The sequence below is a fragment of the Petromyzon marinus genome, chromosome 83, assembly GCF_048934315.1.
Source record: "Petromyzon marinus isolate PM22_M1 ecotype Great Lakes invasive population chromosome 83, UKy_Petmar_22M1.pri1.0, whole genome shotgun sequence".
In the NCBI taxonomy this organism is placed as follows: domain Eukaryota; kingdom Metazoa; phylum Chordata; class Hyperoartia; order Petromyzontiformes; family Petromyzontidae; genus Petromyzon; species Petromyzon marinus.
This window is the reverse complement of record NC_133748.1, coordinates 6,158,199-6,185,835: the sequence shown is the minus strand read 5'-3', so window position 1 is coordinate 6,185,835 and position 27,637 is coordinate 6,158,199. Positions and strand designations below refer to the sequence as shown.

The 27,637-nt window shown below is 46.4% G+C and overlaps 1 protein-coding gene across 2 annotated transcripts in view; it reads left to right on the top strand.

The window, feature by feature from the left end:
- LOC142907798 (tripartite motif-containing protein 14-like) overlaps nucleotides 1-26,190 on the top strand; it is a 38,938-nt gene extending 12,748 nt beyond the window's left edge. The window contains exons 4-8 of one of the 2 annotated variants that reach the window (XM_076057603.1): nucleotides 8,797-8,892; nucleotides 10,674-10,907; nucleotides 11,984-12,006; nucleotides 13,097-13,233; nucleotides 15,390-26,190. In XM_076057603.1, the coding sequence (XP_075913718.1) occupies nucleotides 8,797-8,892; nucleotides 10,674-10,907; nucleotides 11,984-12,006; nucleotides 13,097-13,233; nucleotides 15,390-15,997 (1,098 nt within the window). In that variant the 3' untranslated portion in view covers nucleotides 15,998-26,190. The remainder of the gene's footprint in view (nucleotides 1-8,796; nucleotides 8,893-10,673; nucleotides 10,908-11,983; nucleotides 12,007-13,096; nucleotides 13,234-15,389) is intronic. The other variant, XM_076057604.1, reaches the window with a different exon arrangement.
- The last annotated feature ends 1,447 nt before the right edge of the window (nucleotides 26,191-27,637 follow it).

The following is a 27,637-nucleotide window of genomic DNA, read 5'->3' as shown; positions in this document are numbered from 1 at the left end:
TACCACCTGTATCTCTGGTATTCAGGATGTCCGGTGGACCGGCTCTGGGTCCTGCCTACCATGAGGGGTAGACAGTCCTGTACTCGGGGCAGGAGACTGCCAACAACCGGCAGTGGCTCTTCTTCTGCATAAAATAATGAAGGAGGTGTGGGAGCATGGCAGTGAGGTGTGGGAACCTGTAAGCCCCAGGCTACTTCGGGCTCCCCTTCCTATAAACCAGAGGGGAGGAGTGGTGGTCGTGGTTACTTATGCCTCCACCAAAGATGAACATCAGTGGAGGGATGCAGGCAAGGCCGATGAGTCAGATGCCTTTTATGACCTCCGGTCACAAGTGGCCCCTCAGGATAGTCATCCTGTTGGGTGACTTTAATGCCCGAGTTGGTCATGATGCTGGCACTTGGTCTGAAGTGATGGGAAGGCATGGGCCGGATCAGCTCAATAACATCGGTAGGAGGCTGCTGGCTTTTGTGCAGCCCATGATCTTGTAATTACCAAGACGCTTCTCCGGCATCGGCACATCCACCCAACATCATGGATGCACACCAGGTCAAAGCAAGAACATCTGCTGGACTATATAGTGACAGAACAGTGGATGCAGACCCATATCCTTGGTACCAGGACCCACTGTGAAGCTGATCTGCCCACTGACCATCGACTTATCATCTGTAAGATGCACCTGCCATTCTTCCACTCTGCTTTTGGGTGGATACCCAGGACCCCATTCAAACACACAATGACCTGATCTGAGCTAGCTGATGAAAGTTGCAAGCGAGAATTTCATCATTGCTTGCAGCTGAGGTTGACCTCGTCCCGGACTCCTCATGATGCTGAGAGGAAATGGTTGAGATTTAGGACTGTGGCTCATGCAGCTGCAATGGCTGCTTTAGATACACGGTCCAAACCTCCCAGAGACTCTGTTGGACAGAGAAGGTATTCAGGCTGGCTGAAAAAAGCGCCAGGCCCACTCTCACCATCTATAGCATCCCACATCATAGAATGAGGAGGCTTACCGCAGCTTTCACTCGGAGGTTCGGAGAGCCGTGAGGAGCTGCAAGGACGGGTGGTGGTCGCGGGTTGCTGAGGAGATGGAGTCTGGTCAGTTGCTCGCGACCACAAATCACTCTAACGCCATCAAAAACGTCATTTGCAGTGCCACAACTATCACCATCATTAGAGGAAAGAACGGTGATCAAATCTCCGACCCCCAGGAACAGGTTTTCAGATTTGCTGAACATTTCTGTGAGGTCTTGGGGGAGAGGAAATCCCTCAGCCTGGAAAACATAATGGGGCAAAGTGGGGATGACCCTGCTGAGGCTGCAGTGTCTTAAATATTGGAAGACGTAGTCACCCCCTGTGAGTGGCTGGCTGAGGTGCCATCTGTTAAAGAAGAACAGAAGGCAATCCAGAGTCTGAGACCGGGAAATGCACCAGGCAGAGATGATCTCCCAAGGAAAATGCTGAGGGAGGGTTGCGTTTGGGCACAGACTGCCCTACATGACATCATAATAACAAACGGGATCACTGGACAGGTTCCACAGGATTGGAAGGATGCCCTGGTGGTTCCTCTCTTTAAGAAGGAGGACCGCACAGACTGTAACAACTACAGGGGCATCTCACTCCTCTGTGCTGGGAAAGGTTCTGGCAAGGATTATTCAACATCGCCTTGCAAGTCACGCTGAGGAGAGACTTGCGGAGCCCCAATGTGGTTTCAAGGCCTATGATATCATTAAAAGGTTATGGCTCTGGGCTGTTCTTCGTGCTTTCGGAATCCCTTAGTCTCTGCTCACAATCATTAAGGACCTTAATGATGGTGAGCGAGCCCCGGGTTAAACTACGTGGCCGGGAGTCGGAGCCATTCCCTTTTCACCTTGGGGTGCGACAGGGATGTCCTCTGGCTCCCACATTACTTAACATCTATTTCGACTATGTAGTTCGTGAAGTTTTCAGTAGCTGTACTGGAGGAATTTCCATTTGGTACAGATATAATGGGAGGCTGATCAATGCCTGGGTTCGGTCAAGAGATGGCTCCCTATTGGTCAACCATGTTACGTATGCCGATGATCTGGTGATTGCTGCTCACTCAGAGGAGGAGTTGGAGGCACTGCTGCTGAACCTGGAGCGTGCAACTAAGAGGTGGGGCCTTACCATCAGTCCCACCAAAACTAAGCACCTGCCTGGGTATTTTGTACCATCAGATACTCCACCCCCACAACTCTCAATTGGTGATGGGGCAATTGTGGAGATAGTGGAGTGTTTCCCATACCTGAATAGTGTGCTCATGTCCGGCTCTGGTTTGACAGCAGGGGTCTTACTCCAGATCAGTCAAGCGGCATTAACGTTTCATTGGCTGCGTATCACTGTGGAAGCTACCTGGTCTGTTGCTCCACACGAAGCTTTGGGTCTTCTCTGCCACTGTCATGCCCTCCCTTCTCTATGCTTGCATAACGTGGACTCCCCTAATGAAACATCTTTGCCAGTTGGAAACATTTAAGCTGGCCTGCCTACGATCTATCCTGGGTTTAACCAGGTTGGATTGTGTAAGGAGCTCACAAATCTTTGAAAATTTCGGACAATGTCCCAATGGTGAGCTCCTCCGGTAGGCAAGGCTGTGTTGGCTGGCCTAACCAAAAGCCACCGCATGCTTTTGGTTAGGCCAGCTAAACGGGCACCGCACAGGATAGAGAAGAGATGGAGTGATGTGGTACAAGAGTATGTAGAGCTGATTGGACATGCCAATGACTGGTACAAGCGGTGTCAAGATCGGCCTCTGTGGTGGAGACTCGTTAAGGACGCTACTGGGCAGTTGGAGGCAGTCGCCCTCCAGCAACAACGGAGGGCAGAGGAGTGACGCTCACAACAATGAGCAGAATGTCGGGTGGCTAAAACATAGCAACTTGGCATAGTAGGGGGCACAGGTGGTGCATCGGCCAGTCATCTCAGTCAGTCGACCCATAGCACCTGGGTCTGCCACGTGACCTACTGCTGGCGGGTGTTTGACACTTCACATAGCCTTAACATGCACATAGCCTGGCACAAGTGCCGTGGTGATGTCACTGCCACTTATTGGGACATGGCGGTTGTTGTTGTTGGTGGTGGTGATGATGGTGGTGGTAGTAGTGATGGCCGTGGTGTGGCTCAGAGGTCAGATTGGAATCTGGGTTTGGGCCAAGCATGGTTGTGACTGGCCTCCTCAATTGATGCGACTTCGTGGGATGAATGTGGTCGCGAAGCAATAAAACGTTGTAGTTTTGCACTCGAACTTTGTTTTAAACTCGACTTGTGAATGCCCACTAGTACACGCAAAACTAAAAAAAAAATCCACATTGAAAATAAATAACCTTGCCAAAATCGACAGTGTTGTTTTGAACACTCCTCGCGATGTTTCAGGACTGTGTGCATTTAGTAAACGATAATCTAACAAAAACTACAAGCTTTTTAATTTTACCAGGAAAGGCCCTCTTAGCTTATACAGCTATTTTTCAGAAGCTACCTGGCCATCACAAATCATAGCTGAAGCAAATTGCATATCATTTGGATATTTATAGTAGCAGTGATACACTCTAAACAAGTGATGTTTATTCTAAATGTGGATGGAAAACTGGAGGACCCAGATTCAAATCCACACGACTGAGGGAAGAGAAAGAGGGAGAGACACGCAAACTCCACATATACAGCAGACGTCAGGGTTGGGATCAAACCCCCTACCTCCTGTATACCAGGCGAGGGAGATAAGACTTCCTAGCCGTTCGTGAGTAGGCTGTATGAATCCTGGTCTCCTCCCGCTCCTCAATGAACCATTCAATATGGGATTTGTCGATCGCTCATAACGCAAGACCTTCGGGAGAAAGCCTTGGGAAATCAGCGGAGGGCTTCCCATGGGTAAATTATCATCACGATCCATGGGACAGATAGCCCGTAGTAGGTGTCCACTGCACTTTACGTCACTCATTGCTGTTTTCACTTTCGTTTCTCTGTCTTGTAGTGCCAATATGGCTCACGTTATTGGCACATCTTGGTCGTGTAGTATATCGTGTAGTGCATAGCAGAGTGTATAGTAGTGTAGTGTATAGTGTAGTATATAGTAGTGTAGCATATAGTGTAGTGTATTTTAACATAGTGTATGGTAGTGTAATGTAGGTATAATGTAGTGCAGTGGTTCTTAACCTTTACTGCAGCCTTGCACCCCTTTGGTTTTAAATCGTGAAAATATCTCTTCTCTCTTCTTTGGGGTTGTCCATTGTATCCGATGATGACCTTCCACCTCTGCCTCTATTTGTGGGATTTTGTGTGACTGTGAAGTCCAATCCTCAACCCACAGCGTCTGCTACAGACAGAGCAGGCAAAGTCGCTGATTGGAGGTGTAGGTATGGTTCTGGCTTCACGTCTCTTGAGATGCTTTCTTTTCCGTAGCTCACTTCGGTCCTCTTCGAGCTTCGACACTCTTTGCTGGCACAGCTGGCTCCAGATGGAGCATTCTGCAGTCATGTCCTCCAGCTGGCTAGGGTTCAGGCTGCACTTTTCCATGGCCGTCTTCAGTTGGTCCTTGTAGCACCTTTTCTGGCCCCCTGTAGAGCGGTGGCCTAGGTGCAGCTGGCCATACAAGACCTTACATACAAGATGCTCCTTTGGCATCCTGATGACGTGACCGAGCCAGCGGAGTGTGTGCTGGATGATGGTAGCCTCCATAGTGATGCAGTTGATTTTGCAGAGTATCTCATTTTGGGGCACTCGGTCACACCAGGTTATCCCCATGATGCATTGAAGACACCGAATATGGAAGGCCTCAACCATCCAGATGTGGCGACTGTACAAGGCCCTGGTCTCACAGCTGTAAAGGAGTGCTGTGATGACCATTTCCGGGTAAGCAGATGTTTTAGTGTGTAGGCTGAGGTCCTTGTTCTGGAATACCCTTTTTCTGAGCCTGCCAAAAGAGGATGACACCTGCTTTACTCGGTTTTGTATTTCCCTTTCAATGCTGTAGACGCCAGACAGAAAGCTGTACAGGTACATAAAGGATACCACTATTATGAGTGGTTTCTCAAAGACGGTGATGGTGGGTGGATAAGGTGGATTAGTAGATGCCCACTGGCATACTACTTCAGTCTTCATGATGTTCACCGAGAGACCCAATCTATGATTTGCACTTGCAGCAGCTGTAAGCGTGACTTGCAGGATCTCTGGTGTGTTGGCCACGAGCGTGCAGTCATCAGCATACTGCACCTCGATGACAGGCTCGGATGTTATTTTTTTGACAGCTCAGAGCCTCCTGATGTTAAAAAGTTTTCCATCCAGCCTGAAGTCCACTGTAAGACCACTATTCTTCTCAATCTCCTTGTGCAGTAGCGTGTTGACACATAGGAGGAAAATGTTGAAGAGTACCGGAGCAAGGACTCATCCCTGGCATATGCTGGTGCACACCCTGAAGGGCTCGGACTCCTGGCCTCCTATGGTCACCCCTGCCATCATCCCCTCATGAAATTGACGCAGGATATTGACACATTTTCTTGGACAGCCAAACTTCAGCAAAACGTCCCCCAGAAACTCCCTGTTAACTGTGTCGAAGGCCTTCGGCAGATCGACAAAAGCCATGAAGATGTCCTGGTGCTGCTCTCAACACTTCTCCTCGAGCTGCCATGCTGTGTTAACAGGAGCACTGTCTACAGTGCTCCTGTTTAGCCTGAAATCACACTGTGACTCACGCTCTGCAACAGTCTGTGGAGCGTTACTTTGGCAAGGACCTTGCCAGCAACAGCCAGTCGTGAAATGCCACGGCTGTTGCCACACATGGACGTATCACCCTTGCCTTTGTAGATGGTGATGATGTTTGCGTCCCGCCATTGCTGGGGGATGATTTCATGCTCCCAAACTTGAGTGATGAAGAGGTGTAGTGCTTGGATGCAAAGGTAACCTCCTTGTTTGAAGATCTCCGCAGTGATTCTGTCAGGACATGGGGTCTTGTTGTTTTCAAAAACTTTACTGCTGACTGAACCTCTGTGAAGGTCGGTGGGAGATCCAGGTCTTGAATAGTGGGGCAGTCAGGTAGTTCATCCAGTACAGAGTGGTCTGCAGGGGAGGGTTGGTTGAGAAGGGCTTCGAAATGTTCGGCCCATCTCTGTGTGATCTTTTTCTGGTCCTTTATGAGGGTCAGGCCATAAACCGATTTCAGGGTAGAGACAGAGCAGTTTCATGGGCCATAGATGGTTTTCACTGCACCATAAAAGTTGTGCATATCATTTTTGTCGGTGTAGGATTGTATTTCGTTCACCTTCGATACCCAGCACTCGTTCTGCAGGGCACACATTGTAGACTGCACCTCCTTTAGTATTGCTCGCCATCGCTGCCGAAATGTGTCTGATGTGGGTTGTTGATTATAGCACTGTGACTTTTGTGCATATCTTTGAGTAGGGAAGTTATTGGTGCAGAGTTTTAATCGAACCAATCCTTGTGTCTTATGCGCTTGTGGCTGAGGGAGCCGGCTGCTGCCCCATAGAGCCTTGAGCTGATAGAGGACCACTTTCCATCAATGGAATCCTCTGCGCTTAGGAGAGGCTCAACGTCTTCCAATTTCTCAGCCAGAGATCATCAAAGGTCGTTCCAGACCACAGCATTTCAGAGCCGGGCACAGTCAAGTTGCTTCTTTCCTGACTTTTGGAGACAGGAGGGCGCACTCTCACCTGTAGTTTGGTCGTGATAAGTCTGTGATGTTTCCAGCACTTAGCACCTCTCATTGCACGGGTGAATAAAACATTTTATATCAGAACGTCTCACAATGATGTAATACATTAAGTGCCAATGTTTTGAATGTGGGTGCTTCCAGGATGTCTTATATTTGTCTTTTAGTTGAAATACGGTGTCCGTGATGGTCAAGCTATGTTCAGCGCAAAGGGTCAATAACGTCATGCCATTTTGCATAAGCTTGCGCAATGCCATGCCTACCAATAACTCCACTCCACACCTGGTTGTTTTTTCCCACTCTAGCATTGAAGTCACCCAGCAAAAATATATCATTGCTGGGGATGCAACGGTGGGCCTCATCTAGTGCTTGGTAGAAGCGATCCTTAACCTCGCTCTCTGATGGTAAAGTCGGTGCATAGCCACTTATAAGTGTGGCATAGCGCTTCTTTGGTAGCGAGAAGCATACCGTAATGAGTTTCTTACTCATGCCAATCAGACTCTCTGTGAGATTGGGTAGGAGACTGTTTTTTATTGCAAATCCCACACTATGTCGATGTTGTCCTCTTTGGAGGTATCCGTTCCAGAAGAAGCTATAACCCTGGCCGCCCTCCTTCAGGGAGTCTTCATCCAGGAGTCTTGTTTGGCTAAGTGCAGCAATATCAATGTTTTATCGCTTAAGTTCCGCTGCAACTACGGCAGTTCTTCGATGGGGTCTCTCAGTGTCCCGGTCAGCATCCAATAGGGTTCTTACATTCCACGTTGCCAGTTTAACGGAGATTATTTTCTTATTATATTATTGGGTCTTTCAGTAAAGTCACTTAGATAGGTTCAAAGAAAATAACCTATCTACGTGACATTACCGAAAGACCCAAGAATATGAATTCCAGCAGTCACGGAAACTTTAATTCAAGATTTATATTCTTATTGTGTTTTCGACTGCAGACTGGAACAACCCTATAGGTGCGGTTACCTATCCACATAAGTTTGAGTTTGCAATGTTTAGGCCACCTTTTCAAGGCCCCTCCCCATGGGTGATCAGTGCGGATCCTATATAGGACTACTCAGTCACACAGAGGTCTGCTGAGAGCAGCTGCAACTCAGCCCCAGCTGCTAGTGACCAAATGCCCTGTGCCGCTGGCGTGCAGGGGTCTGACTAGGAGCTTCGGATATGTTCGTACCTACTCCCGTCGCCACACCACTCAACGCCGCCAGACTTTTGTCCAGTTTTCCAGATGCTCGATTCACAGAGGCAGAAGTGGATACCTGCGCAAAGAGTATATTTAGAGTGCGGTTGAGGGTGCGTAAGTCCCAACAGCACTTCTTCACTGCAATAGGGTGGAATCCAGTGCAAAGGGAGAACCCAGGATGACTGGCCCTCTTCCACAGTTGCAGGAGGCTGCCGGAGCTCCAGTCTATCGGAGGACCGCCTTTCGCGCGCCACCAGCACGTTGCTTTAATCTCAGGGTGTGCTCCCCTAGCTTTTGTCTTCCCAGACTTCTCCAGAAGGCAGTGGGAACACGGCTATAGACACAAAGACAGATACAACATTTTTTTTATTGTAATAATGTTAATAAATACATAGGTTTGAAGAAATAAAGTAGTGGGACTTGCGTACCTGTGCTTAATTTGTGTTCAACGATTTAGCTTCTAAAAACATCTGGCATGTCTCACACCCCCAGAAAGGGCATCTCGCACCCCCAGGGGGTGCGTGCACCCCAGGTTTAGAACCACTGGTGTAGTGTATAGCGTAGTGTATAGTGTAGCGTATAGTCGTGTCATGAATAGTAGTGTAGTATATCATTATCACGATCCATGAGGCAAGATAGCCCGGAGTAGGTGCCCACTGCACTTTTCTTCACTTGTTTCCACTTTCTCCTCTGTCTTGAAGTGCAAATATGGCTCAAGTTAGTGGCTACATCTTTCTGGCACCAATCCGCTGATGACGCTTTCTTCAAGCCATAATTTTCTGTGTTTGGTTTTCCTCTCTTTCTGGTTCCTTACATTTTTTCTGAACAACAACAACAACAACCCTTTTCATTTAATGGGTAAATATCGTGTATGATTTTAATCGTTTTGCTATAGGCTTTTTTTGTTTGGTTTGTTTTCTTCTTCTTAAAACAGGAATCCCTATCGCGTTCACTCCAACAACTTATGACACATAATGGGAAAGTTGCAGCAAGATTGAATATACTGAAGAACACGGAAGCCAATGTAGAGGTGAGACCCAATAACACAATAACACAAATTCCCATGAAATGAAGATGATTGATGATACAAATAATCGATTTTATTACCCTTCCTGGCAATAATAATAATTATAGAGTTGGTGTTTACGATGTTCAAACAGCAAATAGACACCAATTATATAATTCACTGTGTAACAAAAATAGTTTTTTTGTTCCTGGGTAGTAAGTAAGCAAAGTTTGTGGTGAATAATAGCCATTTTCTATACTTTTGAGGCATAAGCAATTCGAAAATAACACTACCCAGGAACAAAAATCGTGTTACATCGTGAATTATCACGACAAGGCATGATCAAGTCTGCACCAACCACAACATCACACTTGTGGTAAAACGTTAAAACAAACGTGCTTTGATAGTAACATACCCACTAGCTTTGAAACAGAAAAAAAGCAGCTATATTGGCCAACCCGAGCTATTGATACTTTGATATTTGCATTGTCATCGTGCTGTGTTCGCCTTTTGGCGTTATACTTTGGTATAACACCGGGACCCCTTTTTTTACCAGTATCACTGATTGTCGTGCACCAATATCAGGATGATCACCTTGATACATCTGATGGTCATCTTGAAAAATCTTGATTCTGGTTGCAGGTCAATCAGTTCCAAGGAGAATGCCTACTTTATAATCAAAGCAGTTTTTTTTGCATATTTTACCACAAGCATGGTGTGTGGTTAATGCAGTCTTGATTAGGCCTTGTAGCGATAGTCGCTGTCCATTTCGGTTTTTGGGTGCCCTCGTGGCTAGGAGATGTTATCTCCCATGCCTCGTATGCAGGAGGTTGTGGGTTCGATCCCGACCCTGACGATGCCTGCTGCTGTATGTTTTGAGTTTGGTTCTCTCTCTCGCTCTCCTCATCGTTGTGTGGATTTGTCTCCAGGTCCCCTGTTTTTTTCATACACATTTAGAATCAATGTCAGGCATTTAGATTATTTGACTGCTGCTTTAAATTTCCACCTGATGATAATAAGCTATTTGGTTGAGCTATCAAAAATATGTTTGAACATCTTAACACCTCGTATTTTTATCAGAAACAGTAAAGCCTATTCTTACGTAAATTTGTCCTTCCTCCACGAATTCCTTTGTTTAGATCAATACCTCACATGCTCATTTTCGTGCTGCCCTTTGATTCAACACATTAGTACCGATTCCACTTAAGACCGATATCAAACCGGCCACCACCCGACATAGCCAATTAGTATGGTGGTTTGTCATGCCAATAAAACGTGCCAATTTGATATTTGTTGGAGAGTAAAACCCCCCACAACATTTGCAATTCATATACTGATGTTTCGCCAGTAATTATAAACAACCAGCCATATCAGGTGACAGCCAGAATTGTGGAGAAATCCTCCTGTTTCGGTCTTAAATATAGGAGAAATAAATGTGATGTCAATTGTGAACCAATCAGAAGAGAAGAGGGGGGGTTAATATATTAATATAAATTGCAATAGACATCTACTATTGGTTGGGTTTTTGCAAGCTGCCGTCATGCTGGTGTGGCGCGTTGCTGATGCTCCTACCAGCTAACTGTTGGCGAATTGAGCAGCAGCTCCGTCAATTGTTCTTTCTCGCACGCCACAGCATTGTCAATGCCCCTTCGCCTCCGCCAACCCACACTCTCATCCACGTGGCGAACTTTGGACGAATGACAGCTCGCAACTCACGTGGGTCATGCTCATCCATGCAGCGGTGGTACTTGTAGCTAAAACTGTAATCTTTTCACGCGGAAAATTTTATACTCGTCCCATTTCAGGGAACGTCGGCAGCTTTTGACAAATCCATAGACGACGCTTTTAACACTGCAATCAAGTCCCTCGAGGAAGAAAGGGCCACACTCAAGCAGTTGGCGCATGCAGAGCAGAGTAAACTATTGGGCCTAATCCATGGCCAGATGGCGCCCCGAGAGAAGATGGTCGCTGAGATGGTGGCTGTCACCAAAGAGGTGCAGGCGGCTTTGCAGGAAACGAATCACGTGCGGGCTATCCAGGTACGTGGAGAACAGAGGGCACCAGTAGTGTGGAAATCGTCAATAGCACCTTCTGCTACTGCTGCTGCATTGGCTGAACGAATACAGTGTTAAAAGGTCGCGTTCATGACACACACACACAAAGTGCCTGCCACGAATGAACCACACAATACTTTTGGTGATCTCGTCAAGGAGCTGTATACCACCATCACGCGAACTCCTGTCATCCTCGCAGCAGCAGCAGCAGCAGCAGCGGCGGTTATTGGCTCAGCCGTCGAACAAAAACGGTCACCACTTCATTTCGTGGCATTTTCAAACACGCTGCTTCTGCGGCCATATGGGAAAATGTTTCCTTCTGATATTAGGAAGCCACTGAGAGCTACGATGCACCTTTACATCATCTAGATTGACAAACCCATTTCTTTAGTTTAACACGTAGGCTTTTTTTTGTTGAAAGAGAAACCCTATTTTTGACTTAAAACCATTAAATTTGTATTTCAATTTTTTAAGTAAAGTCTTAGGCTCGCAAACCAACTGACCTGGAAGAACTAAAACATGGTATTGTGAATGCTGAGTCATCATGCATGCCTACATCTGTGTTTTAAAATGTTTTTTTTTTCTGAACGATGGGCAACATATACAAGTTTATTAATAATTCGAGCATATCTAATCAATACCATAACATTAAATAAACGAAAACGTAAATGTCTATTACGTGCAGCATTCATATTAAATTCATATCAGCATCTCGAATGACAATACATATATTCTTGATTCTTTCGGTAAAGTCATGTAGTAGGGAAACAATTAAATAATAAAAATATAAAACAATAAATTCTCACGACATTTTGACTGCGACACAAGCAATCATCATCAGGTGTGAAAACCTTCTACGTGACTTTACCGAAAGAACCAAGAATATGAATCCCTGCAGTCACGAAAGCTTTAAATCAAGACAATACAGATATTCAACTTTTTTTTGGTGTAGTATTCATTTTGGTACACTCCGTATATCAACATGAGATGAGGTTACCCTGAGATGGTGACCAGCTTACCAATGGATGTCTCACGCGTGCACCCCTGTCCCTCTGTCGCAGGTGAGCGGTGAGTTGGAGAGAAGGTAGGTCGGACACCTTCACGTCACTCCACCGCCACTCAACTCCCCAATCCCAGTTTAATTGAACATTCAAGATCCATGTTTTACTGGTACCACGATGGTGAATAAATAATATGCTCACTTTACCCTTCCCCGCAATGATAACACCGGAGTTGTATTAATATGTCGAGACACCTACGATCACAAGGCCATCATCAAGTTGTGTTCACCCGCACATCATACTTGTAGTGAAATGTGCAAACACACTTCCATCATAATAATCTACGCATTGTCCTCGGAACTGATTGGCCTACACCAGAGCTACAGTCTCCTTTATGGCCTTGTCATGAAGGAAGCTGTATTATTGCCATACTTTTATTTATCATCATCGTGATAGTACCGACCCTGATGCCTGCTGCTGCATATTAGGAGTCTGCATGTCTCTCTCTGTCCTGGTGGTTGCGTGGATTGTTTCTCCGGGTTTTCCCTCCACATTTAGAAACATGCAACTGGACTATTTAGATTTTTTTTGCTGCTGTAACCGTCAAATTTCTAAGCCACTTTGTTGAGTTATCATGTGTGTCCAGGTAGCTTTAAACAAAAAGTTATTACCTCAGTGGGCTTTGCCTGGTAAAATCGGGTTGGTTTTGTTTTATTTGTATGTGTTTGGGTCATTTGTTTTTTACCTTTTTTGTACTTTTCACAGCGATCATGTTTTTTTGTATTGTTTGTTTTAACGTTGTTACCCGTGCCTACTGGACATCTGTGAAAAAGAGCTTTATACCTCATCGGATTCCTCCAGGAGGCTGTTGCTCTGGTGCAGGCCAATCAATTTTGAAGACAATGCATACATTATTATTATCAGTGAACGTTTGTTTTCATGTTTTACAACACGCATGATGTGTGGTTCACCCAGACGTGATGATGCCTTGCAATAAGGGGTGTTTCTATTTAGTGTTTGAACATCTTAACACAACTCCTGTATTATGATTCTTATTCTTACCGGGAAGGGTATTGCAAGCCTATTCTTTGTAATAATCTTGATACTGGCCAACAAAGGTTTTCCCATAGATCCACGATATTCTTATTCCTTATTTGTTTCTTCCACGTTCAGGATAACGGCCGTGATGATGAAGAACCCGCCAAATGACAACATCGTGACTAGAGACCTATTTTCATCCTTGCATGGCCTGCTGCAGAGTCTCTCCCCCAGAATCTCCAATTGGAAGACAGAAAACGCGATGCTCAGAAGTAAGTTTGTGTGCGTGCGTGCGGTGGCACAGTGGTTAACGAGTGGCTGCGTTGCGAACCAGGCGACCCAAGTTCAATTCCCGCTCATGGCCACCAACACCAGTGATGATTATATGAACCGGTCCTGGGCCCCCAGCCCCCACCCCAGCTCAACTCATCCTCAAATGAGTACCTGGTGTGGTGTGTAGTATACATCGCCACTGGGGAGACAAATGTGCCCGGGTCTGGTGATAGGCAACCACCCCCTCAGCGCTGCTCGATAACAACACTTGCCCCTGCAGACTGCTACAGGCTATACAGGGGATATTTTTATTTGGCATCAAAGTTGTGGAATAGAGAACACACTTAATAATAATATAATGAATAATAATTTACATTTGTAAAGTTCTGCATTTAATCCGTAGATCCACCAATGCGCCCCTGTGTATGGAAAGCTAGGAAATAAACAGAACCTGCAGAGGGCAAAAGGCCATAACTAGGCAGATGGTAAAGGCCAATTTACCCATTCACTCACCCACCTCACTCACTCACCCACCTCACTCACTCACCCACCCACCCACTCACCCACCCACTCGCTCACCACACCGCACTCACTCACCCACTCATTTACTCACTCACCCACCAACACACTCACTTACCCACCCACTCGTTCACCTACCCACCCACTCACTCACCCACTCATTCACTCACCCACTAAATTACTCACTCACCCACTCACCGAATCACTCACCCACCGTTCATGTTATCTATTTTGATAACGATGAAAACGCTAATAAGTGGTACATCTGATGATCGAATCTAATTAAACACGTATATTTATATAGCCCTTCACTCCAGGCGCTTGATGAACATGGCTTACAACACGGTGACACAGAATGGAATGGTGTAGTAGCGGGCTACCAGGTGGTTCTACTCAGGGGATCACGAAAGGGACTACAGGGGAGGGAAGGAGTGGAGGGGTGAGGAGGAGGGAAGAGGACGAGAATGGGCAATGGAGAAGAGGTGTTGAGGCTCTAACCACCCTCCTGCTATCCGGAGGCTCACTGCCATGTGGGGGAAGTGGGATGCCCAGATCGCGTGCTGACTGAACGCGGCAGGTGCAATCAGCTATTCCGCAAATGGAAATATATAAATGAAGGGAGTTACCAAATGCGTCAAACACGAATCTCACATTAATGTGACTACGTCTATGTGACCACGCCATCCAAAAACAAAGGAAAGCTTCTGCCGCCTATGAATTCAGAGTTTGGGAACGAATGACTGTGACGACGTGAAGAGGCGCAAGAGAACGGGCGGCAGCGGTCCAGGCGAGCTACAGGAGGGAGAGGGGTGTTCCGTCAGCACGCAAACGACCTGCTGTGGAACACACCGAATCACAAGCGGGGGGTGGGGGGGGGACGCTGGTAGACAACTTGAATGGACACTCGAATGGGGCGCAAGTGAGCGTGGAGAGGTCGCATGCATAGAATTGCACTGAGAGACAGAAAGGGTGCCGTACGCATTACAGAGAAAAAATGCAAAGGTTAGTGGCATCATCTTGACTTGGCACGGAAACTTTTAGGGGGTTTGGGCTTTGGGCAGTTTACGTCGACTAGCAGGACCGATGGGTGATGTTGCAGACTAAGAGACAGAATGGCAGCCCAAGGTGGAAATGCACCTAAAAGGACACTCTCCCATGGAGATAGAGTGATAAGTTATCAGTTTGTGTGATGAAAAAAATTATATGCATTATTACCCTTTCTGTAAAAAAATAATAATACTACAGGAGGTGTTAAGATGTTCAAACACCAAATAGACACACCTTTTGCAAGGAATCATCAAGTCTGCATGACTCACACATCCTGTTGGTGGTAAAACATGCAAACAAACACGCTTTGATGATGTACACGCTGTCCTTGTGTATATAGTTAAGAGACAACCCAACGGTTATGATTTTTGGCGATCGCACTCTTCGTACACCCCCCGAGTACCCGGTGTAACCACGGGCAGGTGAAACCTCTACTTAAACCCAAGATCTGAACGGTGGCAGCGCAGCTGTTTGGGATTCTCCAGCACTGTTGTTTGTCATTGTATCAACAACAGCAGAAGCAGTCCACCAGCTAAGGGAGCCGATGACTAACCGCTGTCCTTTCCGTGTGCGTTCTATGACCGAGAAGATTTCAGGAGCCCAACCCTTGATGAAGATACGCTGCACTACCAACTGGACGCCGACGACTGTGGCAAGGCCCTGAGCCTGTCTCGGCCCCTCAGGAGGCGTCGGGACGTGACGGAGGGCTGTGAGGCGTTCTCCTACTGGAGGCAAGCGCTGTGCGAGGAGGGCTACACCTCCGGGTTGCACTACTGGGAGGTGGACGTCAGCGAGTGCGTCGAGTGGTGTGTGGGCGTCTGCTACGGGTCGATGGAGCGGAGCGGCAATACCAGCGATGCGGAGCTGGGTGAAAATGCCGAGTCGTGGTGCATCAAATACAGAGACGATGATGACGACGACGACGATGGAAATCTGAGTGCCTTTCATGATGCAGAGCAAACCGACATTGAATTCAGCTGCGATGGTGGCCGTAGAGGCTGGCACATCGACAGGGTGGGCATTCTGCTGGACTGTGACATGGACCGACTGTCATTCTATGATGTTTCACATGCACGGGTCCACTTGCACACCTACTACGTTGTGCAATACGATGGTCCACTCTTCCCTGCGTTCAAAGTCCTAGACGACAGCATCACAATAGCCACGTGTCCACGCTCCTGCGCAGGCCTCTGCTAGGATTCTCAGAAGAGGTGATGTGGACCCAGCATCAGAGCGCTCTGTGAGCATTGCTGTGTAGGTTAGCCGTTCTGGCACTGTTGCTCCCCCGGTTGATTACTGTCATAGATGTGCACTGTTCACGTCACCGTTGAGATAGATTTCTATAGACTCGCATAACTATCCACAACCTTAGTTCAACACAAATAGACTCAAATATCGACCTATTGATACCCACAGATGCAAATAGATACGCATAGACTCACATACATACTTATAGACTTGTATACGTACCCACAGATTCACGTACAAATCTACAGACTAATATAGATAACCAGATATTTAGATGAACCCATATACTCACATAGATACCCACAAAATCACATATAAATTAATAGACTCAAATATAGACCCATATTCTCGCATAAATAACCACAGGTTCATGTAGAAATCAATAGACATACATAGATACCGATATATTCATATAGATACCCATAGACTCGCATAGATACCCATATACTCACATAGAAAACAATATAAACTCATGGCGTCATACAGAGCCTCATATACCTACGTGGGAAGTTGTGCTTATATGGTTGGAATCTCGGTTCCCAGGGACAATTATATTACGTGTGTTTGTGGACCTAATGGAATGTTTCGTTGTGGATGAGAGGCTCCCTCTCCTCTGTCATGAGATGGACCAGTACTGCCTGGACCTCTGAAATACAGGCGGACCGGTGAACCGGTTCTGGCTTCAATAATTATGAGGGGTCGACAGCTCTCCACTTGGCGTAGGAAACTGCCAAACAACAAGGATTGCCACTTCTTTTGAACAAAATAATGAAGGGGGTGTGGGAGCGTGGCGGTGATGTCTAAGAAGCTGTAAGTTACAGTGTTGTATATATAGGCCTTTTTCCAAAATTGATATTAAGAATGATTTTGCCAATATATATTTTTTTAATCATTGATGGTGTCGCTTGGGGGCGAAAGGGGGTGAGATAAACCCCCCCTCCCCTCACAGCAGCTGCCTCTCACACTGGAACCAGGCAGCCGGAGATAAGCCATAAAATATAATAAAACCCAAAAGAAAAGAGAAGGGGGGGAATTACTAATGAGACACGGGGGAAATATACGTAGCCTCAAAGGCCCCCGTTTTAAGAGCACAGACAACCAGGTGCCACGAAGGAACAGGCAAATTCTACAATAATGTGCCTTTTCGTTTCTCTTAATACAACGGTTAATGTTCAGAACTTAGCGACAAAATGAGTCGACATAGACTGACAACACAATCACTCCGATTAAAAACAAGACTACAGTCTACATAGTGGATTATTACTTCTCATACATATCAATTTAATACTAATGTTATTCACCTTTAATTCTATTACCTTTTGCCGTCTACATGACTTTACAAAAACCAAGGGATATTTATTCCAGCAGTCAAGAAGCTTAACTGAAACTTAGCTATACCTCTAACCTCAGGACATCAAAATATAACTCGAGTTTAACAGCACAGATCCCTGGATACACACGGGGGAACAAACGTTAATAAACCCTATGAACACACGTGAAATGACAATGTTAAATCACGAACGTGGAAAACATAAACCAAATAATGATTATAAAGAGTTAAGCCAGGGGTCATCCAGGGGAGATGGGGCGAGGTGGGTCGATCACGTGACCAAGAGAAAAGGATTCCATAGATGAAGCCTCCCGGCCGCCTTGTCTCTTAGCAGCATGGGGCAGCAATAAAACCACAAAGGGAGAGACCACGACCCCCATTGAGATAGACAAAGGTGACACCCGACCGCGAAGGAAGGAGCCAGGCCTTGAGGAAACAACTTATCACCCCAATAAGTAGAACAAACACATAAATACCCAGACGAGGGATGACAAAAACTCAGCAACAAGAATATGCAAACATTATAGACTGCCAAAACACTCACTCCGATTAAAAACCAGACTAAAATCTACACAGTGGGTTATTCTAAAACATATTATTAATACTAATGTTATACTTGGTTCTTTCTTTCACGTAGAAGGGAAACAATAACATAATAAAACTGTATGTCCAGAATCCCTGGCGTCTACAAACTAAGTTGCCTCTGTGGTAGTAGTTACATTGGAGAAACCAAACGACATGTCTCAGACCGCATTCGTGAACACAAAGCAGACCTAAAACACAGTAGGACCAACACCTCGGCCGTGGCAGATCACTGTTATAATTCAGTAGGCTCACATGACATTGACTTCTCCAAGACAGAGGTTCTTTGCAAGCCATCTGGCTACCATGAGAGATTCGTTCATGAGGCTATCCACATATACAAACACAGAGACAATTTCAACCGAGAAGATGGATTCTGGCTTAGCAATCATTGGAATGATTTGATAAACCATTTCGGGTCTTAATTGATTGTTCACGCTTATGGTGGCTTTCAGACCGCATCCATTATTTTCGTCTCCCCCCTCTTTTCCGAACATGGATGGACTCGTCCATCTGAACAAACTGTCAAATCGCTCTCCGTGGTGCTAACGTTAAAAAACGCCACTTTTTTCAAATTTTCTTGCTGCGGTTTTCACACCTGATGATGATTGCTTGTGTTGCAATCGAAATGTCGTGAGATTTTATTGTTTTATATTTTCATTATTTTATTGTTTCTCTTCTACGTGACTTTACCGAAAGAACCAAGAATATGAATCCCTGCATTCACGAAAGCTTTAAATCAAAATACTAATGTTATTCACCTTAAATTCTCTTACATCTTGCCGTCTACATGACTTTACAAAAAAACAAGGAATATGAATTCCAGCAGTCAAGAAGCTTAACTAAAACTTAGTTATACCTCTTAACCTCAGGACATCAAAATATAACTCTAGTATAACAGCACGGATCCCTGGATACAGACGGGGGAACAGAACTTAATCAAACCCTAGGAACATACGTGGTAATACAATCTTAAAACACGAATCGTGGAAAACAAACCAAATAATAATTATGAAGAGTTAAGCCGGGAGTCATCCAGGAGAGATGGGGCGAGGGGAGTCGATCACGTGACCAAGATAAATGTATTCCATAGAGGAAGAGTCTCCCAACCACCTTTGTCTTCCAGCAGCACATGATAGAATTGCATACGCAGGCAGAGGGCATCTCTTATAAATAAAAATCAAATGCCACGATGGAAGCACTGTAAACACTGCCACAAACATACCTTGAGTCACGTACAGAATCATAACTATAAAGTGGTACGGTATCAAGCTATAGGAGGTCAAATAAAATGTTTAACTTCAAAAGCCTCAACACACCCCTTTGTGAGAGGCAAAAGAATGTCACACCTGGAGGGAAGAGAAAAGGGGGGAGGGAACTCCACCAGACAGGGGAACCCCCCCTCCTTCCAGATTAATTATTGCAGAGGGTGGAGAAGAAGGACGCACTCGGGAGCAATCTGGAGCATCTGTTTCCCTTTGATGGTGGGATAGCTGAGGAGGGGGACAAGAATCAAGCCAGGGTGAGACTTAACCAATGGCTTAATAAATGAGAACACACACACATGGACACACGTACAATCCTACCCCCCCCCCCCCCCCGCAGCATAGAGTGAAATCAAAGGAAGTTCCGGTCCTTTGTGAGAAGGCGAGCCAGAGGAAGAAATTTTGGCATAAAAACAGACACGAGCCATACATCGCTATCACAGCTACCAGTGGCAGAAGACGGCGATCAACTACAGAAGATGACCAACCACAGAAGATAACAGCCAGCCACCGAGGGCGATCAGTCACCGAAGAGTTCTGTGACGGCGGGAAACGTCAAGCAATCAACGTCGAGAAAGGGCGGAAAGCGCCAGGCATCGACCAAGCCAGCATCGCAGAGAACCAGCTGCACGCGCAATCGACACTGCCAGAGAGACGGAGCAGGAGAGAGCACACCGCAGCGTCACCAGCGCCACCAAGCAAGGGTGTCAGCTGCCAGCGGACGAGCTGCGGGTGCTACCTGACGACAGGATCATCGCGCACCGATGGCGAGCGTCGTGCCAACTCTTCTACCCAGCTGTGGACAGAACTACTGTAGACCTGAGGAAGAGGGAGAGCCAAGCTGCCCGTATGATACACACACACCCACACATTACAACGCAAAGAATTGATCAAGAAGACAAACCAACCACACACAACACATACCCGGACTAATAGTAAGAAGACTCATGATAAGCGCGTCAAGTATCAACTGATAACGAAGAACACGGCTGCCATTGGGTTACGGGGAAACGGTCACTTAGAAGTATTTTAGTAGTTATTTTTCTTTTGATTTGCATAAATATTATCAATGAATTCATCGATGAAAACTAAACCTTTAGAAACCTAGGTTACGAATCTACACACTCACAGGGAGAATATTGTGTTGAAATCTTTCTTTTGAGCACAGAATCTGCCCGCGAATTTATTGAAGCCTTAGCCAATTGATAAGTATTTGCTGGAGCAGGCATACTGCCGCACACCATTGTTCCAAATATTTCGTTAATTATGTAATCTTCCCCATGAATTCATTGCCGTATATGTTTTGCCTTTGGGACATGTTTCTTTATTGCCTTCGTATGAATATCGTTGCATGAATTTTTTTAAAGGACTTTTTCCTCTCACCGTGTATGCTCGCTAACAGTACAATCGAAGAATAATCGATCGTACTGTTACCCAGTTAACAAACGTGATCATTGAGGGTTAAATGTATGGATCAAATTAAGAGAACATCTCCAGGAGTACTGTGTTGACAATTCCAAGCATAAGAGTTCACATATTAGAGTGTTAAGGTTTTGTTTAGAAATTTAAATTGCTTAACACAGAAGTGTCTGCGTGGTGCCTTCCTAAGTTCATGCATAATAATCTTAATTATTAGAACTGTATCCTGCGGTGAGATTAGAATTTGGAGACCTGACATAAAAACACTAAGACATAATCAGTAAATGTTAAGCGAGAATAATTGTATTATACAGATTGATAATACGAACCTAGACAACGAAGCCAAGCTTAATCTAGCATACTTACAGCACACCTGAAAAACTGCATACAATTAATTGTATGATCCCGATTTATAATACTACCCTCGGCAACGAGGCAGGGCATAATGATCATAACGGTGTGCATTAGCATAATCGCAAACTTCATACGATGATACATTTTGAATTAGCATTATTTATGCACATAATTACATAAATTATCATAAATTAGGATAATTACGCATTTCCCCAACTTTATTTTTGGATTATTTTCAAATTTTTAAGACCCGGCATATACAACAACAGGCTACTGTGGACTCGCCTCCCTGTCAACAATAGGTGAGAAATGGTAATGGTTACTTACGCCCCCACCAAAAATGAGCATCAGTAGAGAGATGCAGACAAGGCCGATGAGTCAGATGCCTTCTTAAACCTCCTGTCCCAGGTGCTAGCTAAAGTTCCCCCTCAGGATGGAGTCTTCCTGTTGGGTGACTTTAATGCCCGAGTGGATCATGATGCAGACACCTAGATTGGAGTGATCGGAAGGCATGGGCCAGATCAGCTCAATATTAACACTAAGAGGCTGCTAGACATCTGCGCAGCCGATGGGCTTGTAATTACCAACACCCTGTTCTGGAATCGGCGCATCCACACAACATTACGGATGCACGCTGGGTCCAAGCAAGAACATCTGCTGGACTATATAGGGCCTACCGTGGAGCTGATCTGCCCACTGACCATTGGTTTGTCATCTGTTAGATGTGCCTGCCAGTCACACACAGTCGCCTGGTATCAGCTAGCTGAGGATAGTTGCAAGCGGCAATTTCAACATCGCTTGCAGCTGGGGTTTGCAGCTGGGGTTGGCAGCATCCCCCATCCTGATGCGGAGGGGAAATGGGTGAGGTTCATGACTGTGGCTCATGACTGGCTCATGCAGCTGCAATAGCTGCATTGGGTATGCAGTCAACACCTCCCCAGAGACCCCAGCTTAAGAAGGAAGTGTTCCAGCTGGTTGAGAGAAAACGACAGGCTGACTCCCGTTGTCTACAACATCCAATATCAGAGAATGAGGAGGCTTACCGCAGCCTTAGCTCGGAGATTTGAAGAGACATGCAGTGCTGTAAGGATGAGTGGTGGCTGCGGGTTGCTGACAAGATGGAATCTGCCTCAGTAGTCCGAATCACGAATAACTAAATCCATCAATAAATTAATTTGCAGCACCTCACCTATTACTATCCTTACGGGAAAGAACGGCGATCCAATCTCTGACCCCTTTGAACAGGTCTGTAGGTTTGGAGAGCATTCCTGTGTGGTCTTGGGAGAGAGTAAGTCCCTCAGCCCAGACAACATCATGGGACGAGGTGGAGATGACCCTGATAGGGTTGCGGTGCCTAAAAAATTGGCCAAATTAGCCACCCCTTCTGAGTGGTTAGCTGAAGTGTCATCTGTGGAGGAAGTACGAGGAGTGATCCGGAGTCTGAGAACAGGAAAAGCGCCGGGCAGAGACGATCTCCCAAGTGAAACGCTGAGGGAGGGTGGCATCTGTGTGCAACTGCCCTACATGACATCATCACAAATGTGTGGACCACAGGAAGGGTTCCGCAGGATTGGAAGGATGCTCTAGTTGCCCCCCTCTGGGAAGGATTATTAATCAACATCTTCCCAGGCACGCTGAGGAGATGCTTGCAGAGCCCCAATGTGGTTTCAGAAAAGGGTGGTCCTGCACAGATGCCATATTTTCTGTCCGTCTGCTGCAGCAGAGGCGTAGGGAATTCCCACAAGACCTACATCTCTGCTTTATTGCCCTGGTCAAGGCCTATGACACCATTAAGAGGCCTGGACTCTGGGCTGTTCGTGCTTTCGGAGTCCCTGACTCTCTGCTCACAATCATTAAGAGCCTTCATGATGGTGTGCAGGCCCAGGTAAAGCTGCATGGCCGGGAGTCAGAGCTGTTCCCAGTACACCTTGGGGTGCGACAGGGATGTCCTCTGGCTCCCACATTATTTAACATCTATTTTGACCACGTAGTTCGTAAAGCCTTCAATAGCTGTACCGGGGGAATTTCCATTTGGTACAGATATAATGGGAGGCTGATCGATGCCCGGTTTGAGAAGCTTTATATGGCTGTACCAAAGAAATTTCAATCTGGTACAGATACAATGGGAGGCTGATTGATGCTCAGGTGTGGTCGAGGGATGGCTCCCTATTGGTCAACCATGTTATGTATGCCGATGATTTGGTAATTGCTGATCATTCAGAGGAGGAATTGGAGGCCCTGATGCTTGACCTGGAGTGTGCTACTAAGTGTGCTGCTAAAAGGTGGAGCCTTACTATCAGCCCCAGAAAACACTAGGCACCTATACTCTTTGGTTCTGGGTATTTTGTGCTATCAAACATTCCACTTCCTCAGCTTCCCATTGTTGATGGGGCAGTTGTGGAGAGAGTGCAGAGTTTTCTCTACTTGGGCAGTGTGCTTATGACCAGCTCCGGTTTGACAGCTGAGGTCTCACTCTGAATTAGCCGGGTGGCACTATCTTTTCATCAGCTGCATAATGCTGTGGGGAAGCTACTTGTTCTGTCGCTCCACACAAAGCTTCGAGTCTTCTCGGCCACAGTCATGCCCTCTCTTCTCTACGCTTTTGAAAGTGGACTCCTTTATTGGAATATATGTGCTGGTTAGAAACATTCAGCTTTCCTGCCAACGATCCATCCTGGGTTTAACCAGGCTGGATTGTGTGAGGGGCTCACAAATCCTCGAAAGATCTGGACACATTCTCATCAGTGAGCTCCTCTGGCAGGTAAGGTTGTGTTGACTTACGTAGTCCAAATGCCCAGCCACCGCATGGCCAAGAAACTTCTGTTTGACCAGATAGAGGAGGCTCAACGAGCATTTCACGGCCTGGAGAAGAGATGCACTAATGCGGTTCGGGATGATGTTGCACTGATTGGACTTGCCAAAGACTTGTGCCAGCAGTGTTAAGATCGGCCTCGATAGAAGAGGCTAGTGAAGGATGCTATTGGGCAGTTGGAGGCAGTTGCCCTCAAACAACAACGGAGGACAGAGGAGCGATGCTCACAACAACAAGCAGAGCGCCGGGCGGCTTAAATGCAGCAAGATGGCACAGTATACATCTTCCAATTATCTCAGTCATTCAACCCATGGCACCTGCGAGCCTTCAACACTTCACGTGGCCTTACAGTGCACCTGGCCTGGAACAGGCGCCATGGTGACATCACCATCAGTTTGTGGCGAATGGCGGGTATTGGTAATAGTATAACAAACTGTGGGGAGCGGTATTGTAGCGGTTAACGACCTAAATTACGAACCCGGCGACCAAGGTTCGATTCCCGCTCAAGGCCACCATCAGTGATGATTATTTGAACTGGTCCTCGGCCTCCCGTAGGTTGACGCAGTCTCAATTGAGTACCTGGTGTGGTGTATAAATACTTCCACCAGGGAGACAAAGGCGGCTGATGTGGTGCTCACCCACTCCTTCATGTGCCGTGCTTGTCCTCATGCTGGTCCTCATACGTGCTACTCACCAACACCACTTATCCCAACAGTCTGTTGAAGGCTACACGGGGTCTATTTGTCTTTGTAATGGACTAACTACCTGTGATACAACCGCTGCATTCAAGCTCTCCGAAGAGTTTTTGTTTTGTTTTTCACTCATTTTTTTAAGCACGATGTTAAATTTTGGTTTTAATTCCAAGATTATACTCTCACGACCAGTGCTGTATTGTGATTCCAGCTTAACCAGTTTATTGTGGGTGAGATCTTCTTGTGTAGATATAAAGTACAAAAATAAGTTAAACTATAATCCTCCATCGCCACCCGACAGTAGAGGAGATCAAATCAAGGAAGTTGTTGGCCAACTTTAAACTAAAACTATTTTCCCAGCTAAGGGACACTGAGCTATGTAGCTCTTTTTTAGAAGCTACCTGACCACAAATGATAGCTCAACCAAGTGGCTTATCATCACGTGGAAGTTTATAGCAGCCACATACTCTGAACGTGTAATTTTGATTCTAAATGTGGAGGGAAAAACCGGAGAAAAATTCACCCGACCACAACAGGGACAGGGAGAGACACTCTCGCAAACTCGACATATACAACAGGCTTCAGGGACGGGATTGAACCCACGACCTCCTGCATACCAGGCGAGGGAGATAACATCTACCTTGCCACCGCGGCGCCCCAACTGGGATTTTTTTTTTTATTCCCCACGTTTCGTTGGAGATTGCACACGGCATAATGAGACATACACAGCAGCTCTTTTTCGCGTGAAACAGCTTCCAGATCCACGTCAGTCAGTATGTGCCATGACGTCACAATGACAGCCATGTGGTACATTCTGATCTATTTTTATCAATGCGTCACAAGTCAGGGCCTTGAATAATCATGATGTAACTTTTATTATTATCTCCCGTTTTATCTCAGATGCCAGGCTACCTCATTCCACGAAGCACCGTGATGAGCTCACTAAAATAAAATTTCCTTCAGCAGATCGGAGAAAAAGGAACTCTATCCTCTCTACACAATATTGAATATGATCAATATTTTGTTGTCATCTGGAGGGAAAATTTACCTTCCATTTGTCTTTCCCATTATCAATGGCGTTCAAGGTTACTGCTTTTAAAGTGTAACCATTTTCTTTACGATATTCAGTTGGTGCCTCACGGTGCTTTTAAAATTAACTAACAATAATAGCCAACTTAGGCACTGCAACAACAGTGGCCCGGATAGATTTTGGGGACCATTAATGAGATTTAAGAAAAAGCTATTTTATTTTTGATGTTCAACCGTATATGCTGTTTATTGTCTCTGAACTGTCATTCTTAAACATGTTTTCTAAGTTTTGATGTTAGGTTAGTAACACGGAGTTAGTCTGTTCTGCTCTCCAGTTTCCTTGGTGAAAAGTGTTGCCCAATCCTGGCCATCTGGCTCAAAAACTTGCTGAAATAACGAACAATAATCAGAGTTGATTGCTGGCTGATTGGCTGTGATTGGCAGGTTAGGTTAGTGGTTTGTGATTATATTGAAGTGTATTGTTTGTTATAAAGCTGACGTTTTAATGCCAGTATGACTTTAGTTTAGTGTTAATTGGTTATTAATAGGGTTCATTTAATAATTGCTTTGGTGATTATCATTGAGGGATGAGTGATACAGTTTTATTGAAGAGGTTGTGTTTCTTTGCTATAATACACGATCAATTGATTTATCTAAAATGGCTGGAGTTATTTGTTCCCATTGTGAATTTAGTGCTGAATACTCTCGCGGTTTCGTGCCAAGTTTATCGAGGTACAGAGGTCGGCCAATTGCACCCCTGTGGCGGCTCGACCATTGACGGTTGACCGCGAGATTTGTGGGGGCTACCGTCCCCCGCCATCATTGAATTGTCGGGGCCATTGTCTCCCGACTCCCCCGCTACATTCGTCCCACTACCCCCCGGCTGTTCTGTGAGGTCCGGGCTACCGGCCTCCACTTCCTCGCCCCCCTGTACCCCCAACTTGGTTGCTGACCGCGTCGGCATGTTTCAATCGGTGAGGCCGCCTGCTCTACGCTAACGACGCGCTACGCTGTTCAGTGGCGGCGTGCTGCGGTGAGCGTGCTCGCAAAGTAAAACCCCGTCCCGCACGTGAACAAACAGGTACGGCGCGCCGATGCGTGATTCCCTCACACACACGCTCTACGCGCTCAGGCAATAACAAACACGACGCTGCTACCTGCCGAGCCCCGTGCACCAATCACACGCGAGGGAGTGGGGAGTCGGGGGTGGGAGGCCAGGGGTGTCTGCCGTGCGCGTGCTGCTGATTGGAGGGGGTCACTTCGCTCCGATTTAAAGGACCGTTTAAACAGCCGCGCGAATATGCGCACGCCAGGCGCTTAGCTCGCTACCTCGCTATAGACAATTGCACAGGCTCGCGACCGCAACACAGTCACACAGGCACGCGAGCGCTAAGTGCTACTGTAAACAATCACACATGTATGCGAGCGCTAAACACTACCGAAAACCGTCGCGTAGGCATGCGCACGCTGAACACTCCGCCTCGTGGTAAGCAACCGCACATGCACGCGAACACCAAGCACGCTCTACCCTCCTCTTCACACTCCCAAAGACCACACGACACAGTTTATCCCCCTACTAGTTATTTTATTTACCGCGAGTAACCCGTTAAACTACGCGTGATTGTGTGAGTCAGCAGGCCCTCCTAGCCTATCCTTCGGGAATCCTAGGCTCAATTTATCCTGCCTATCACTCTGCTCTTTTCCCTCGATTAAATTGTTCACACTCACCTCTCTCTTACTTACGCTTACTTCCACTCTGCTGCGCTGAAAGCTGTAGACGGGCGAGGCTGTCGGTCGTCTCCGTAGGGGGTTCAGCCTCGCTGCGCTGAAGCTCGTCACACGGACGTCTCGAACGGCTGACTCTCCTGCTCCGTGGACCCCGATGATTTGAAGAACTCTGCCTCCGCATTTTATCCACCCTATCACGAAGGCATTCCGTGGTGCTCGTACTCGCCCACCCGTGCCCTTTCATATTCGGGTCTATAATACCACCTATGACAAAAGGCATTCAGATGCTTCCGCACCCGTGCCACCCTGTCCATTCAGAGGCTTGGCTATTCTTGTCCCTTTGTTATCTAGATCCCTAATTCTGCCTATAACAAAGGC